The 16,110-nt window shown below is 38.3% G+C and overlaps 3 protein-coding genes and 4 non-coding genes across 7 annotated transcripts; 4 read left to right on the top strand and 3 right to left on the bottom strand.

The window, feature by feature from the left end:
- The first annotated feature begins 498 nt into the window (after positions 1-498).
- si:ch1073-357b18.4 (uncharacterized protein LOC797129 homolog) lies at positions 499-4,701 on the top strand. The gene is made up of 4 exons (XM_058793936.1): positions 499-988; positions 1,288-1,359; positions 2,318-2,598; positions 3,337-4,701. Exons 1-4 carry the CDS (start codon positions 844-846, stop codon positions 3,952-3,954), a joined length of 1,116 nt encoding a protein of 371 aa, XP_058649919.1. The 5' UTR covers positions 499-843; the 3' UTR covers positions 3,955-4,701.
- A 56-nt stretch (positions 4,702-4,757) lies between these two features.
- Positions 4,758-4,830, top strand: trnar-ucg (transfer RNA arginine (anticodon UCG)). Its single transcript has one exon. It is a non-coding gene; the product is annotated as a tRNA-Arg (tRNA).
- Positions 4,831-5,009: 179 nt separating this feature from the next.
- trnam-cau (transfer RNA methionine (anticodon CAU)) lies at positions 5,010-5,081 on the top strand. Its single transcript has one exon. It is a non-coding gene; the product is annotated as a tRNA-Met (tRNA).
- A 189-nt stretch (positions 5,082-5,270) lies between these two features.
- mrpl58 (mitochondrial ribosomal protein L58) lies at positions 5,271-7,559 on the bottom strand. The gene is made up of 6 exons (XM_058794029.1): positions 7,243-7,559; positions 7,085-7,112; positions 6,951-7,010; positions 6,067-6,149; positions 5,634-5,803; positions 5,271-5,522 (listed from the first exon to the last, which is right to left on the bottom strand). The coding sequence occupies exons 1-6, from the start codon at positions 7,435-7,437 to the stop codon at positions 5,438-5,440; spliced, it is 621 nt and encodes a 206-aa protein (XP_058650012.1). The 5' UTR covers positions 7,438-7,559; the 3' UTR covers positions 5,271-5,437.
- Positions 7,560-7,585: 26 nt separating this feature from the next.
- On the bottom strand, positions 7,586-7,657 carry trnaq-cug (transfer RNA glutamine (anticodon CUG)). The gene has a single exon. It is a non-coding gene; the product is annotated as a tRNA-Gln (tRNA).
- A 144-nt stretch (positions 7,658-7,801) lies between these two features.
- Positions 7,802-7,874, bottom strand: trnar-ccu (transfer RNA arginine (anticodon CCU)). The gene has a single exon. It is a non-coding gene; the product is annotated as a tRNA-Arg (tRNA).
- A 105-nt stretch (positions 7,875-7,979) lies between these two features.
- On the top strand, positions 7,980-15,840 carry wdr45b (WD repeat domain 45B). The gene is made up of 10 exons (XM_058793290.1): positions 7,980-8,479; positions 10,904-10,978; positions 11,449-11,550; positions 11,649-11,736; positions 12,723-12,817; positions 12,905-13,095; positions 13,279-13,364; positions 13,451-13,552; positions 13,674-13,795; positions 13,960-15,840. The coding sequence occupies exons 1-10, from the start codon at positions 8,413-8,415 to the stop codon at positions 14,064-14,066; spliced, it is 1,035 nt and encodes a 344-aa protein (XP_058649273.1). The 5' UTR covers positions 7,980-8,412; the 3' UTR covers positions 14,067-15,840.
- Positions 15,841-16,110: the final 270 nt, after the last annotated feature.

The following is a 16,110-nucleotide window of genomic DNA, read 5'->3' on the forward strand; positions in this document are numbered from 1 at the left end:
ACTAAATTTGCCAAACCTGGTGCAAATAAGTTTATGGCATGGGAGCAAACACTATTAAGCTGTTAGTACAGTAGGTAATTATCATTTTGTGTTGTAGCCTACATCAGAGAAAAACACAATTACAATTTTTGATTATTTTGTCCACAGCGCCATCTGGTGGTAATATTGGTTCTCATTAGTTCTAGTGCGCCTAATAAACTACGAAAAAAATAAAAATTAAAAAGCGATCATATTTTATAAAATTATACAAAATGCATAACATATATACAGTGTGGTTCAAAAGTGTGATAGCATATTGAGAATACAGGGTTAAACCGATCAATATTGAAATTCTGGTTCTTAACAACTGTTAAGGAAATAACCTGACATGACTCTCTGCGAGCCCCGCAAACTAATGTGACTTCACCAGGAATGGTTTAAAATGTAGCAGTATGGCTGACTAAATTGTATCAAACAGCTGCGTTTCTTCAGGCCGGTGGTTTTATTAGTGTCGTCGTCTGCGATGTGCGTCTGCAGATCTGCGTGTGACGCAGGCGACCAGCAGCCAATGGCGTGACACACAAACGCAGCAGAGTTGCGCAGTTACATTGTGCGGAGCGCAGCCATTACACTTGATCTTAAATCTTTAGAAATCGTCGTTCGGATTGCACTGGCCAATCAATTCTCCCTACAAATTCCGTGATAGTATTCTGAAATTAGCACTGAAATCGGTGCGGGATTTCAGTGATCTCTGCTCAGGAAAGTTGTGAAACTTTATAAACCGTGTTACTTCTCAAGGTGTAGCGCGTCTGCTAGTGTCAGTGTTTCTCAGCTCGCATCTCACGCGCGCTTTGATGCAGCGCAATGATGGGCACACCTCTGAAAAACGAGCCGTCTGCAGCTGGTTGCATGCCGTTATGTGGTGACCTCACGTCTACCGGCGACTCGACTGCACGAGCATCATCACAGCAGGGCGAGCAGATCGAGGCCCCGACTCCTGTTTTACTCTGTGAGTGTTATTATTCACGAGTCTTAATAAATGTTGACTGTTTTTCAGCTGACTGCGTTTCCGCCTCTTTCAGTAAAGTTGGCTACTGTTTGGTCACCAATTGAGTCTCTGTGCTGCCTAGAACTAATTCATTTCTTCACAGAAAAAAATAATTGTTGTGCATAACATAAACCTTTCAAGACAGACCTACCAGTAATCTCTGAGATTGTTAAGGGACAGTATTTCTGCACAAGTCAGCTTCATTAAAAAACCTTTAGAGCACCAATGTTTCACGTTCTGCATTGTATTTGTGCTCACAGATCCAATCAGCGTTAACAGTGCTTTATCATCTTCACCAATTTTTAACAACAGAGACAACAAAGTCGCACATGGTGAGTAGTTATGGAACCTTTTCCTAACTTGTAAAAGACTAAATGAAGTATTGTCCAGTTGTAACATCAGCTGTTTTCAGTGTTGGGGAGTAACTGGTTACATGTAACAGAATTACGTAATTTAATTACAAAATAAATGTAACTGTAATGTGTTACTGTTACTGAGAAAAAAAAAAAAGTGCAATTAAATTAGTTACTTATGAAAATGTTAAGGATTACAAAAGGGGTTACAACTGAATATTATCACACACTTACATATTTAATTGGTTGCTTTTCCAAATTGCATTGACTGCTCTAAAATATGAGATACCAATGTTTCAGGAGTTTAGGCCACAGAATAGGACACATGCTTATTCGATAACTGTCCCCCCACCCCACCCCAAGGCATTGTTAGCATGTTTCCTGTCTATGCAACGATTTGATTTCCAAAACAGTATCATAGCTATTAAACTATTTCTTGATATGCTTTTAAATCTGTATTTAACCTCAGAGTGATCTCAAAGTAAAAATAGGTGCTAAAGTCTAATTTTGTGGTGCCTGTGCTTTAATATATATATATATATATATATATATATATATATTATAATCTTAATTCAAGTGATGAAGGATTTTGAAAGTCTGACAGTAATCAGTGTTGAGTACTACTGAAAGATTAACCCTGCCTGCTTTAAATATTTCAAAGTGATTAACAGTTGAAAACATTTGTTATAAATGTTATAAAGAAAAGTAATCAAGTGTAATCAGTTACACTACTTTAATGAAGTAATTGAAATAGTTACACTACTTACTACATTTTAAATAGGGTAACTTGTAATAACATTTCCAAAGTAACCTTCCCAACACTGGCTGTTTTTCAAAATAACATGCTGATTGTTTGGGGTTTACGTAAAAAAGGAAATGTTTTGAGTTGATTTGATAATGTGTTGCAGCGTCTAAACAATGTCTGCAAAATTGGCAGGTGGTCGAGGGATTGAAGCGGTTTCCACATCTTCTGAGTTCACCCACGGTGCCATCGTGCACCTCATCGAAGCGATGCAGAGGTGCTGGGATGTTTACAGCTCACGCGAGCGCTCGCTTCTCTTCCAGAGCGTTCAGAAAGAACTGGAAAGCCACGGTCACTCCTTACCTGTAGAGAAGATTCGCCGCAAATGGAATAACCTCATTGTTACATACAAGAGAGTTAAAGATCGCAGCTCATTGTGTGGAGGCCAAACAAAGACCTCATGGGAGTACTTCGAAGTAAGAGCTTGTGGGCATATTGTTAATGATGCATGTTTCTTTCTTTCTCATTAAATATGCCTATTCATTTCTTAAAATTTCCAGCATGTTTTTATCATATTGTTTGCTACTCCAGAAAGTTTGAAGAAGCCATATTATAAAAGGACTATTTTTTCACCCAAAAATGAAAATTACCCCTTTTTTTTTTTTTTACCCCAAATTTTCTAGTGTATGTGCGGACAACAGTTAAATAATTTTTACATAATTTTTTTCTGACACAAACGCATTGACTCGCTTCAGAAGGCCCCCTAGAGCCGTGTGGAGCATGTTTATGATGGATAGATGCACTTTTATTGGACTTCAAAATCTTAAACCCCATTCAATGCCATTATAAAGCGTGGAAGAGGCAGGACATTTTTTTAATATAACTCTGATCTTATTTGTCTGAAGAAAAAAAAAAAAAAGCCATACATCTGTGATGGCTTGAGGGTGAGTACATCATGGGGGAATTTTAATTTTTGAGTGAACTATCCCTTTAACACATAGGTATACCCCCTTATAGAAATACTGAAAGGTATTACCTTAAATACTTGAATAACCTTAAATACATGAAAACTAAAATTTAAAAAGTTAAATGCATATAAATACTGATATCAGGAATCTCATGGACATAAAAAAATGGTAGGATGGTGGAATTGCATTGGTGAATGATTGAATAATCGTCCCTGTTCTGTTTTCTTTCTTTTTTTTTCATTACAGATGATGGATAATATATTAGGAAAGACTAAATTTGCTCAGAGAGGCCCTGCTTCAGCCACTCTTGTTGGATTTGCAACCACAGCCAAAGCAGGTGTAAGATCAGAGGATCATGCATCTAACAGCATGCCGGTGGCTGCAATGGCCGCCTCGTGTCTCCTTCCAACTGGAATCATCACAGCCTCTTCCCAGATCCCTACACTGGTGACGTCTCCAGTGCTGTGCAAAGTTACCCCAAAATTAAAGCCCAGCCCCTCTTGTAGCACAGACATGCCTCTGACCTCCCTTTCACCAAAGCCAGTGCCGCTGGTGAACCGTCAGCCGCTGAAGCGGAGGTTACGCCATCTTCGGCTCAACTCCATGGCCTCTCGTGTAGCTCAGCAGCAGGGGCAAGCTGAGGAACGCACCGCACTTCTTCGCAGTTTCCTCACCGCTCAAGAAGAGCGCAACCGTTTAGATGAGCAACACCAGCGCAAGGTAGATGTGCGCGAGAGACGCAAGGAAAAATCAGCACGGGCCATGGCTGATGCGATGGGGAGGATGGCGACAGCACTGGAGTTGATCTCATCCAAGCAGGACACCATTATCGCTCTACTTCAGAGACTGGCTGATAAGCACTAATATTGCTTTTGTAACAAAATTGAATTTTATTAGAAGTATATAAAGTGTGTCCTGTTGTTCATGGTTTAAGTAATTGATTTGGGAACCTGCTTCCAGTAGAAAAAGCTTAAAAGTAAAAAAACAAACAACAACAACAACAAAAAAAAAAAACACATGGACTCTTTAACTTATTAACAATATATACAAAAAGCCTATAAAAACTATTCTCTCCTTGTAAGTTTCTATGTTTCGCAAAGGAAATGTATTGTTTTATGTCAAAAGATTAGTCTGTACAAAACTTACTGCAGTTATGATTAATTAAAAAAACTCTTCTTTTTGAGGATGTGCAGTTTTAAAAGTAAAAATAAGAATACATTTGTTTAAATCACTGTTGCCCTGCCTCAAGTGAACACTCTTATTCAGCAATATCTTATCAGGCCCCAGAACTCATACTCAGTTTTTAATACTGTTTTGGCTATAAACCAGCTTTACTTGCAGTGAGTCGTTCACAAGCTGCACATGTAATAAAGAGTTGCTTCGTCTTTGACAAAATAATGACAGAAGACACTCGTAAGTTATGTTTTCTACTGTGGTTGTTGGTAATATCACCTCATCCAGCGCTCTTTTTGTTTTATACAATACCCTTACTATGCAGACTCATCAACTTGTTCTCGAGGCTAGTGCTGCTTCGTATGGATGTGCAGCTACCAAACAAGGTTTTAGCCGAGTTTATAGAACTCAGAACATGTGAATAAACAGTACGAAAGTGACGTCACCGTAGATACTAATGTAAAAACTGGTAGTGGGAACGACACGTTTACGTCGACCGCGTGGCCTAATGGATAAGGCGTCTGACTTCGGATCAGAAGATTGAGGGTTCGAGTCCCTTCGTGGTCGCATTTTTTAAATTTTCCTGTCACACAAAAACACACCAATGAGAATTAAATTTGAAAACAGCGAATTTGTATTTTAGAACGTCATATAAGTTTATGGATGCAGTAACTCTTGAATGTCAAGCTGTTGAGTCCGCTTAACAGCATTGCTATTAGCAGATCTGGCTAGGAAGTTGAAGTAACAGCAGAGTGGCGCAGCGGAAGCGTGCTGGGCCCATAACCCAGAGGTCGATGGATCGAAACCATCCTCTGCTATCCTTTTTTTTTTTTTATACTATCCCCACCCCTAAACTACTGATCCTTTCCGGCAATGTTCATTTTTTGTGTGTCAAATAATAGTTAGACATATTTTAATCCCTAATAAATTTTCACATTTATGAATGGCAGTTTGGATGAGCAAATTCTAGTGTCAAACACATAGATTAATTATAATTAAATGCACTACAATAGTAATTAATTAATTAATGACTTAATTTCTATGTTGATTAAAGTAATCTGGAAGGTACTTCAGTATATGCTATACACTACATTCAGCAAAAGAACACACCACATTCACAGTGTCATTTTGCAATGTTTATATCACTATTTAATACAGAACTCATGTTTTGGGTTCAGTCAAAGTCAACTCGTCTTGCTTGCTTTGTTGCCGCATGTAATTTCTTCTGTTTGAGTCTTTCCAAATTTCCTTTCTCTAATCTGCACACACACACACAAAACAGATTTTTGTTAAACATTTGTTAAAATTTTTGTTAAATGTTGCATTTGTAAAGCTTTTTAATGACACAGTTTTGCTTCATGCATTCTAACCTATGAGCTCTCAGGGCGATATCCTCGTCAGAAGGCTCTGGTTTCTGCTGACTGGCTTCAGTAATAATTTCTGTGATCTTCTGAAGACAGTCTTCAAGATTTCTCTGTTGGCTTCTGCTAATCTCTGAGGTCACAATTAACTCTCCAGCTTTGTTGACACGCGTTTTATTCTGTTGACAGAAGAATTCATGCCTTGAGCAGTGCATGTTACACACGTGTTTGTTATTATTGGACTCAAGGCCATTGCACACTGCCTCCAAAACGTTTGTCCATCATAAAAAAAAAAATCGGACCGGGTTCGATTTTCTGCGTTTTTGCATCCGTAGCAAGTATTTTGATAGGAAAGGATGACGAATATGAAAAAAAAATGTAAACGCATACGAAAATTTTGGACTAAGTGTGCAAGGACCTTTACTGAAGAGGTTACGCTTACTTTTAAGAGAATCTCTCGCCTCACTTCTTCTGGAATCCACTCTGCTGTTTGCACATGGAAACGGACCTCTGCTTTCGTGCTGACTACAAATGAATATTACAAAACGAAAGTGACAAAACAAAATACTGACTTCATTTAAAATACCTTATTTGATGCTTAATGCTTGCATTGTATAGAATTAATGGATGTATTCAGTTATATTTAGAACTGTTAAACCTTAATAGTTCCAAACCATTGTTATTTGACAAACCCGTTCCCATAATATTCTGAACCACTTTTTCATTACATTACACGCCCTAACCTTACACACAATCAGTTTAGCATGTATAACATTCATAATTTTAACATATTTCATAAAATGTGTGCAGGTTTCATTGTTACTCCAGCAGGTGGGGATGTGTGGCAACTTGGCATGACCGTGCAAAACTTGTGTTGCTGCTGACTGCATTATCCATAGCAGCCATATCAGGATGTCTTTGGTCTAAAAAGTTACTTGTAGGCTAACTAAAAAAAAAAAAGTACTAGTTCTATTTTTTTCTTAAAAGTATAATTAAATAGTAGACACTACTGGAATAAGAACTAGTATCCAGGAGCACCCACACACTATAACGGCGCCCCTGCGAGTATCTAATAAATAAGAACTATCTAATGAATAAGTACTAGTAACTTTACAAAAGACACTAGTACCTAAGGAATAAGCTCTAGTAGCTAATGAATAAGTACTAGATATTAGTATCTAAAAAAAATAAAAAATAAGTAGTAGCATGAAAATAGATACTCCGGCTTAAAGATTAAATATGAAAACCGCTCCATATAGCAGCTGCTGCAGAAAACCTTAAACAACGAAGACGAGATTGTTACAACCGGTCTATAACGCAGTTTACCCTTATTGACATGTTGACCACCGGGTCCGCTGCTCCGACTGTATGTTATCTTCAGTTTATCTAGAACAGACGAGAGTTTCATGAGCTGCGGATTTGAGTCGGTTTATGCTGAATCTGAATCCTGAACTTCTTACCGACTGGGATGCGCGAGAGCCGATCGTCCTGAGATAAAAATAATAATAATAATAATAACAATGTGTTTAAGCAGTGCTATGTTGCACATCAAGGAGAATCATGGAACAAATACACAAATTATGTTTTTGTATTATGGAGAAAAATAAAACATGATCACCTGTGTAAAATGCGATGCCTGTTTCATGTGGGAATAACTATTGCCTGTTAAGCGTTTCGGTCGCGTTTTGTCACTACCGAATAGGCCTACAGTTACTAAATTACGGCATATATTCCTCGAGCATGACCGTTTATGCAGCTGAAAGAAACATAAACTTCTAACCACGGTCGCCGCCATGTTGAAAATTACGAACATGCACGTGTAACGAAAACATCCGGGTGAGATCCACTTTGATTTCAGATGCACGCTTACTTAATATGAAGATTTAACGGTGTGTGTAAAGTGCTTATTAAGGAACAATGGAGTTATTGCATTGTAAATTATTTTCTTTATGCAAAAGGGTAGGTTCCACCGAGATTTGAACTCGGATCGCTGGATTCAGAGTCCAGAGTGCTAACCATTACACCATGGAACCACCTATATTTGAGTCTGAAAATATCTCATATAACATCAGTAGTGTCTCCTTCACACACTCATTGCGATCAGTTGATCTGAATACATACAGCTTTGTAACGTCATACTCCAGAATTATATTCTATATAAAAAAGAGAAAAGCAGTCACCCCAGATGGGACTCGAACCCACAATCCCTGGCTTAGGAGGCCAGTGCCTTATCCATTAGGCCACTGGGGCAGCGACTACATAGCTGTGAAAGAGTTTCATACTTAACCGGTGATCCGTGTGAGACGTTTCAAATGTACATATTTAGGTAGAATTTTTAATGTCGCTTGCAATACCGTTTACGCCCCTGTTTTAATAAACCTTTAGCAAAACCGCGTTTTTATTGCAGCACAGAAAATGCGTATTTAAAAACATCGATAGCGGTTGGTAAATGTCCATGTTAATCATGTACGTTATAGACCGCAGTAAGTTCTATGTTTTTTGCAAAATCTGATTTATATAAATAAACACACCACATAACGTGTGAGCACTGGGATTCCTGCAGCGAGATTACTTTACGATCCGCGGTCGCAGCCTGCGCTTAAACCGGAGAAAGGAGGAACAACAGGCGCTCTGCCAACTTTATTTCCTGGCTGGAGAGAGACAGTCATGATATTAAACCCCATGTACCTAGCATTAGCCTGCCAGCTCTAGCCTTCTTAGAGGAATGCCGTCCTTTAGTTAGGCTTACAGTCTTTTCATTTAGATTAGCCAAATAACGCCAAGCACTATGAATTTATTACCATCGAATCCCCACGGTAATGGATTACTTTATGCTGGATTTAACCAGGATCACGGTAAGATGTTTACTATTAGCTAAAGCAAGCTAACATCACTCTTACCTTTACCTTTAAGAATTACAGAGGCCAGGGAACAGTTATTTATGTTAGACATCAAAAACACATCAGTTTTTGATTAAGATGTTGTAAGTCCAAACGTCTAGTTGAAGTAGCGCACTTCATAAACAAGATTACCGTTTTGCCTAGCAAGCTAACGAACTTGAACAGCTGGTTAGCCATAAAGATGAAGTCACATGAGTATCTTCCTTTTAGGGCTGCTGTCAGCGTTTTTGTAACTTACTGTTTGTATTTTAATTGACCGACAACTGTATATATATTAACATAAACTGTAATGTTCTTAAAAGGGACCACATATCATCAAATAAACATTGACGGCTGGTGTAGGCAGGCTAATGCCAGCGCTAGCTCTACAACTGCTATAGTGTGACTCTCAGGGGATGAATCTGGGCATTTGGATTTCAATGAACTTGATTAACACTGTATTACAATGTAATTTAAGTTTATTTAAATCCGATTCCGCGTGATAACGCGCTGACTTAGAAACTATGCCACAATGTGGGCTCACCTAACTGTATTTTAAAAGCAGCATTTACGGTCGCATAGCCCATGACAATCAAGAAGGTAACGGGTTTCAACTAAGGATTAATGCAGGTTACTTTCTGGCACAGAGTCATTTACACCGAGTCATAGCCGGGTGTCATGAAACCCATCAATAATAAGTGAATAACACTGCTGCTCTTTTGTCATCACAACAGAGTGCTGACATGCTCTCTCGATCTCGCTCTCTCTCAGTACAGCTTTGGAAATTTTAACAGACCACTGCAAAGTTATCAGTTTCTCTGGTTTTACAGTTTATAGGTATGCATTTGAGTAAAATGAACATTTTGTTGTTGTTGCTTTATTCTGTTAAGTACTGCCAAAATTTCCAGGAAATGACAACTGGTCAAAATAACAAAAAAGATTGGTTTTCACACCTCATAATGCAAAGAAAACAAGTTCATATTCATTTTTAAACTGCACAATACTAATGTTTTAACTTAGGAAGAGTTCAGAAATCAATATGTGGTAGAATGACCCTGATTTTCAGTCACAGCTTTCATGTGTCTTGGCATGCTCTCCACCAGTCTGTCACATTACTGTTGGTTGACTTTATGCCACTCCTGACACAACAATTCAAGAAGCTCTGCTTTATGATGGCTTGACCATCCATTTTCCTCTTGATTACATTCCAGAGGTTTTCAATGGAGTTCAGGTCTGGAGGTCGGGCTGGCCATGACAAGGTCTTGATCGGGTGTTCCTCCATCCACACCTCGATTGACCTGGTTGTATGGCCTGGAGCTTTGTCCTGCTGGAAAAAATACAAATAAAAAATCCTCTGAGTTGGGGAACATTGTCTGAGCAGAAGGAAGCAAGTTTTCTTCCAGGACATCCTTGCACTCATGTACCCTTCACAAAAATCAGCCTTGCTGAAGCACCCCCAGATCATCACCGATCCTCCAACAAATTTCACAGTGGATGGCTTGTAGGCATCTCCAGATTTCTGTCTAACCATTAGACAACCAGGTGTTGGGCAAAGCTTAAAATTGGACTCATCAGAGAAGATGACCTTACTCCAGTCCTCTACGGTCCAGTCCTTATGGTCTTTTGCAAACCTTGGACTGGCTCTTCTTTGCTTCTCATTGATGAAGGGCTTTTTTCTAGCTTTGCACGACTTCAGCCCTGCCACTAGGTGACTGTTTTAAACCATCTTCACTGTGTACTTCACTCCAGCTGCCATTCCTTTTGTAGGCTACTTGATGTCATCCTACGGTTGTTGAGTGACATTCAACAACCGTTTTTGAAATTTTAAAGATGGAAGCAACCTGAAGCCTGGCATGGTCCGTGGTTATTATTTGATTTCAATTACTTTTGAGGCACTACTAGCACTGTTTTGCCATCCAGCTGGCCCTGTTTCAAAAGGATAGTGATGGCCACATCAGTGTTTTTAATATTTTTCCTCATTAATTAAGATTTGGTTTAGGTGATCACCTGATCAGTACTTCATTAAGCAGAATTAGGTGTACCTGTGTTGGAATTCAACAGACACTGGAATGGAACGGCTGCCATACATGTAGAGATGCTGATTTAAGAAAAAAAAATTGGAGTGGTCTCTTATTTTATCTATTTATTTTTTCCCCAGAGCTGTATATGTGCCTGAATACATTTTCTGTACATCCTTGGGAGCAAATCACTAGTTGCTTTCCAAGCAGATGCTCACAAATTGTTGTCATAAGCACATGTAGACATACAGGATTGTGGTTCTGATACTGACACCTTCATGTGGATGTTTTGTCCATCTCTAGGATGATCCTCTTAAAGGTGAAACTGTAGAGCAGCAGGAAATCCCAGTATTTCCCTTAAAATGTATTTTTTCCCCACCAGGATGTTTTGCGTGTGGAATGGAAAATGGATTCAGGGTGTATAACACAGATCCTCTCAAAGAAAAGGAAAAACAAGGTGAGTCTGCTGTTTTTTTTTTATGACATGCTTGACATATTAAATGCTGCAGATATTCAATAAACACACACTCACAGATGTTTGGATAAGACATTTATAGCAGGGGTTAACGAATATTAAAACAATACGTGAAAGTTAATAACTTCAGATTTTTGCTTGTGATTTTAAAACTTGCCTTATTACTGCAAATACACACAATTAAATGAAGACATCTGTTTGTCTTTTGTCTTGCAGAAGTTTAGTATAAATGCATGATAACTCAGAAACTATTTTTCCAGAACTGTCACAGACAGATGAGATGACACACACACCTAGTCCACAACTGTCACCATCTCTTTTAGAAACATAAGGATCAACATTTAGCAACAATTATTCATTCCCCATTCACAGTTTATGGGATCTTTGTCAGCGACAGTATCCCTGCTTTATTGTGGTAGCTGCTGACTCTCATTAATTCAATTTGCTCTCAGAGTTTCTTGAGGGAGGAGTTGGTCACGTGGAGATGCTTTTTCGATGCAACTATCTTGCACTTGTTGGTGGCGGAAAAAAACCAAAGTACCCTCCCAATAAAGGTATATTTTTCTTTGAGTTGACAGTTGTTTGATGGATTTTGCATCTGGTTGACACACAAATTATTTCAGCAAGTAAATCTTTCCTGTCTTTGTGTTAGTGATGATTTGGGATGACTTGAAGAAAAAGACTGTGATAGAGATTGAGTTTTCCACAGAGGTCAAAGCTGTTAAGCTTCGCCGTGACAGGTATTGAACTCGTATGTTCTTGTAGTTGCATTCTTCATTTTAAATCATTTGGTGTAATATTTGTTTGACTGATTTAGGATATTTTAAAGATCTTTTTTTTTGGCAAATTATTTTCATGCATTGATATAGAAAAGCTGGAATCATTTTGTCTTTAAAGTTGCAAGAGAACATTCAAAGTTACAATATCACAAATGCAGAAATGACTCTTTGACTGACACATATTGTAGTCAGTAGAATACCAGTAATACTAGTAAAATTTCACGATACTGCACCGATTTCAGTGCCGTAACAAAAACTCTTAAATACGTCAACTTTATTATCTAGCTTTCAAATATTTTTCACGAGTAAACATTGCTTTTAAAAAGTGGCAAGTTGGTAATAAAATGAATAATAAAAACACTTTACAAGTAATAGGACAAAGTGTTATTTTAGGATCTAACTGTAGACGCTTATTAAAACTACTCTTAGATGTTATCACTATGGTGGGTTTTACTGTCAGTTTCATGACTTTTATTCAGCTGCCTTTATAATCACTGAAGATATCAGTCACTTCATGCTGAGTTCTGCACTCTCACATTACAATCAATGAAGATGACCACACTGCATTATGAATCTTATTTACATCATATCTACTCTTTGTTGGTTAAAATGAGAGGATTGGTGTATATGCAACTCTCAGTGAGCTCACACTAAAAGAAAACTAATGAGTGGATTCTGACTAACCTTAACACCTCTGATCGGCCGTTGCATCAGACATGTCTATGATTGTGCAATGCTTTAAAAACACATTAAAATTAGAAGCCTCTGAAGCTCTCCAGAGCGCACGCAAATATGCACGGACCATACGAAAGCAGCCCTCCATCAGATTTGGTACCTTTTGAGAACGCTGGTCCATAGTTTGTGGATTTATTAGGAGAACGATAATGATTAGCTTTAAGCTACTTATGAAGAACAAATGGCTAAGTCTGGTTTGTTTTGTGTTTCAGAATTGTGGTGGTCCTGGACTCGATGATTAAAGTGTTCACATTTACTCATAATCCTCATCAGCTGCATGTCTTTGAAACATGCTATAACCCTAAAGGTAAGTTAGGTCTTAGATATTAAACCACAAGCATTAATACCTGTTAATCTTTACATGACAAATATAAAACTCTGATTGTCTTTGCAGGTTTGTGTGTCTTGTGCCCAAACAGCAACAATTCATTGCTAGCGTTCCCAGCCACTCACTCCGGACACGTTCAGATCGTAGATCTGGCCAATACAGAGAAACCGCCCGTGGATATTCCTGCACATGAAGGAGCTCTGTGCTGCATCGCTCTCAACCTTCAGGGCACACGGATAGCCACGGCATCTGAAAAAGTCAGTTTAGTGCCACTGTTGATTTTGGCATCATTTGTGTTATGTGTGTGACATGCAGAGCAAATCGCAAATCGTTTGATCATGCCACTAGATACACTGGGATTATTCCAGCACTGCTTGTTAATCTAAATGGCCAAGGAATATGTCAGCGATTGGCTAATGGAGAAAATGTTTTCTCTCTAGGGGACCCTGATCAGAATATTCGACACCTCAGCAGGTCATCTTATTCAGGAGCTGAGAAGAGGATCGCAAACTGCCAATATATACTGGTAATCCACTGCACGTGTGCTATCCTATTGTATGACTGTAAATGGGAATATGTGTGTATTTATAACAGAGTGTATTTCTATGTCAGCATCAATTTCAACCAAGATGCCTCTCTTATCTGCGTATCGAGTGACCATGGCACAGTCCACATATTTGCTGCAGAGGATCCCAAAAGGAACAAGCAGTCCAGGTTTGTGTTAGAGCACACTAAATGTTTTAGTGGAAATCATCAACTTTTCATTATCTGGCATTCATGCTACGTATTTCATTGCAAACCTTGTTTACAGTGCTCAAACCCTCTTTTACCACAGCTTGGCATCGGCCAGTTTTCTCCCCAAGTATTTCAGCTCCAAATGGAGTTTCTCCAAGTTCCAGGTCCCGTCCGGTTCGCCTTGCGTCTGTGCCTTTGGAACAGAACCCAATGCTGTTATAGGTAGAGTGAAGCGTATTAAAGGCACACTTTAAACATGAGGTCATATTTTTTTAAAAATACTGTATTCATAGGCCTGTAACATGCATGTGCTGTGACTAATCAATCATTTACTGATATGACTTGCAGAGCTGTTGTGACTAACCTTTCCTCCATCCCTCCTCCAGCTATTTGTGCTGATGGCAGCTACTACAAGTTTCTGTTCAACCAAAAAGGGGAGTGTTCAAGGGATGTTTACGCTCAGTTCCTGGAAATGACTGACGAGAAGATCTGAGCATAGACACTACTTCACTTTACCAGATTGTTTCTTTCTTGAGGATGTCAAAGGACTCGAGTGGCATTCGTAACACAGACTTTTTGGAGATGACCGTGACACAGACATACGGAGGACAGACCAAAAGAAACTCTGAGATACTCTCTTGACTCAAACAACACACGAGAGTTGACTGAAAAACTGTGACCGCAGAAAACACATTCTGTGGAGTGACAAGAGGGAAACTTTTTTTTTTTTTTTTTTTTTTTTTTTTTTTTGAAAGGACAACATTTTTTAAATTGTCTTCCATTGGATTTTTTAAGCTTTGGATGTCCTTGGCTAGGTAGCGAGAGCGAATCTCTTAGTCCACTAACAAAACCTAATCTAATGTAGGAAGCGCCTCTGTAACTAAGAGCAGAGGCGGGTGTAAACATGTACATCATTCACACTATGTATTTGCAAACTATTTGTTAGTGTTAGATATTGTTTTTCTTGCTGTATGAACGCAGGATACCGGATGAAAATGATGTAACTACATAGTATTTAGACAAGTATAACAAAATGGCTATTTTATGGTGTAAATGTGTGCTGCTCATTTCACATATTTGTTGGCTTTAAGAAAATCAAATTAATATAATCAGTGCTCTGTAAAAGTTTTGCTTCATTCACCGTACTATCACCCAAGATACGTGACTGATATACACAACATATTAGGCCGTGGGGAGGATTGAAGAATCGCATTATCATATTTAGTCTACATTTACACTCTAAATGGGTTAAAACAAAATTATCAACTCTAAAATGCTGTTTTCTTCACAAGGTAATTGAGAATAACTACATTGCTACTTTACAAGAGGTTAATTGTAAGGTGAATTGCAAACTATTTAAACCTGGTTGCAGATGAATGCTTTGAACCGCATCTTTTTTTTAAATTAGCTGTAGAATTAGCACTTTATGTAGTATTGCAGTAGCCACTGACACCCTGATCTTTCTCTTTTAAAGACTAATGCACTCAAATTCTGGAAAAGTGCCCAGTCAGTCTTGTCACCTGAAGAACATAGTGTTTTTATGTTTTTGTCTTAATTCTTATAACCGTTCTTTGAAATGTATCTATAAGCTATTTTGTTACTCATTTGATGCTTTTGTCATTGATAACGTGCAAGTGATACGCATAATTTCATGAAGATGATGATGTAAGATGATGGCCACAGAATTCAGTTTCACATGACAAATTAAAGATGATTGTAAAATCAAGAATGGCAATTCTTTCATAATGATAAGAGCAGTTTAGGCCTCTGATGATGGGACAGACAGCTGATGTGTGGGAGAGAGGATTCTTCTCTTGGTGGAAAGATGTGTGTGGAAGTAATTCTAGGATTAATTTATGTGCTTTTTTCCAATGTGTGTTATCGTTGTGTAACGTGATAAACATGGCAAAGTTTACAAAGTAGATTCTGCTTTTATGTTGATTTGTTGTTCACAGTGTATGGTAATGAAAATCTTGAAATGATCCCTAGATTTTGCATTTTATATGATTCATCTTTAATCTGCAATGCAGCATACTAGCATTACAAAAGCACCTTTAACAGAGTTCAAGCTGGGTTCCTATAAGTGTAACATTAATTACGAAACACGATTATATGAAAACATGATTTTTTTATATATACACAAATCTAAGTAGCCTACTTGAAAGTGAAACCAACGTTTTGTGCATTTTATGAGTTTATTTATTATAGCCTATAAAAGCCCTCAAAGTGATGAAAAAGAAAAATGCAATAAATCTTTTGTCCTTTAAAGAAGAATATTATTTATAGGAAAAACCCTAGCCCCTTCTGTATATTCTAATGCAAAAATGTAGGCACGTTGTTTGTAAATGGCTCGCTTTGTAAAAAAAAAAAAAAAAGTCCTCCCTGAACTTCCCGCTGCCCTGTATCTCGCGCTCTCATTGGCTGTAGGTCATCGCCGATGGGTCAGAATTCATTCACACAGCATGATTTTGAATCGCCGACAACTCCAGATATTTAGCATGCCAAATATTTCACGGGCGTCGGCGAAGCATCGGCGA

Source organism: Onychostoma macrolepis, chromosome 12 (assembly GCF_012432095.1).
Source record: "Onychostoma macrolepis isolate SWU-2019 chromosome 12, ASM1243209v1, whole genome shotgun sequence".
NCBI classification, from domain to species: domain Eukaryota; kingdom Metazoa; phylum Chordata; class Actinopteri; order Cypriniformes; family Cyprinidae; genus Onychostoma; species Onychostoma macrolepis.

What these genes read in the sequence shown, in the direction of transcription:
- si:ch1073-357b18.4 (XM_058793936.1), top strand. Translation starts at nt 844, where the DNA reads ATGATGGGCACACCTCTGAAAAACGAGCCGTCTGCAGCTGGTTGCATG. An exon ending in AGACAACAAAGTCGCACATG is followed by an intron (nt 1,360 to 2,317) that starts GTGAGTAGTTAT and finishes CAAAATTGGCAG; the next exon opens with GTGGTCGAGGGATTGAAGCG. An exon ending in CCTCATGGGAGTACTTCGAA is followed by an intron (nt 2,599 to 3,336) that starts GTAAGAGCTTGT and finishes TTTTCATTACAG; the next exon opens with ATGATGGATAATATATTAGG.
- mrpl58 (XM_058794029.1), bottom strand. Translation starts at nt 7,437, where the DNA reads ATGTTCGTAATTTTCAACATGGCGGCGACCGTGGTTAGAAGTTTATGT. An exon ending in AGGCATCGCATTTTACACAG is followed by an intron (nt 7,113 to 7,242) that starts GTGATCATGTTT and finishes TTTTTATCTCAG; the next exon opens with GACGATCGGCTCTCGCGCAT. An exon ending in TGGTCAACATGTCAATAAGG is followed by an intron (nt 6,150 to 6,950) that starts GTAAACTGCGTT and finishes ATTCATTTGTAG; the next exon opens with TCAGCACGAAAGCAGAGGTC.
- wdr45b (XM_058793290.1), top strand. Translation starts at nt 8,413, where the DNA reads ATGAATTTATTACCATCGAATCCCCACGGTAATGGATTACTTTATGCT. An exon ending in AAAGTACCCTCCCAATAAAG is followed by an intron (nt 11,551 to 11,648) that starts GTATATTTTTCT and finishes TCTTTGTGTTAG; the next exon opens with TGATGATTTGGGATGACTTG. An exon ending in CAAACTGCCAATATATACTG is followed by an intron (nt 13,365 to 13,450) that starts GTAATCCACTGC and finishes TTTCTATGTCAG; the next exon opens with CATCAATTTCAACCAAGATG.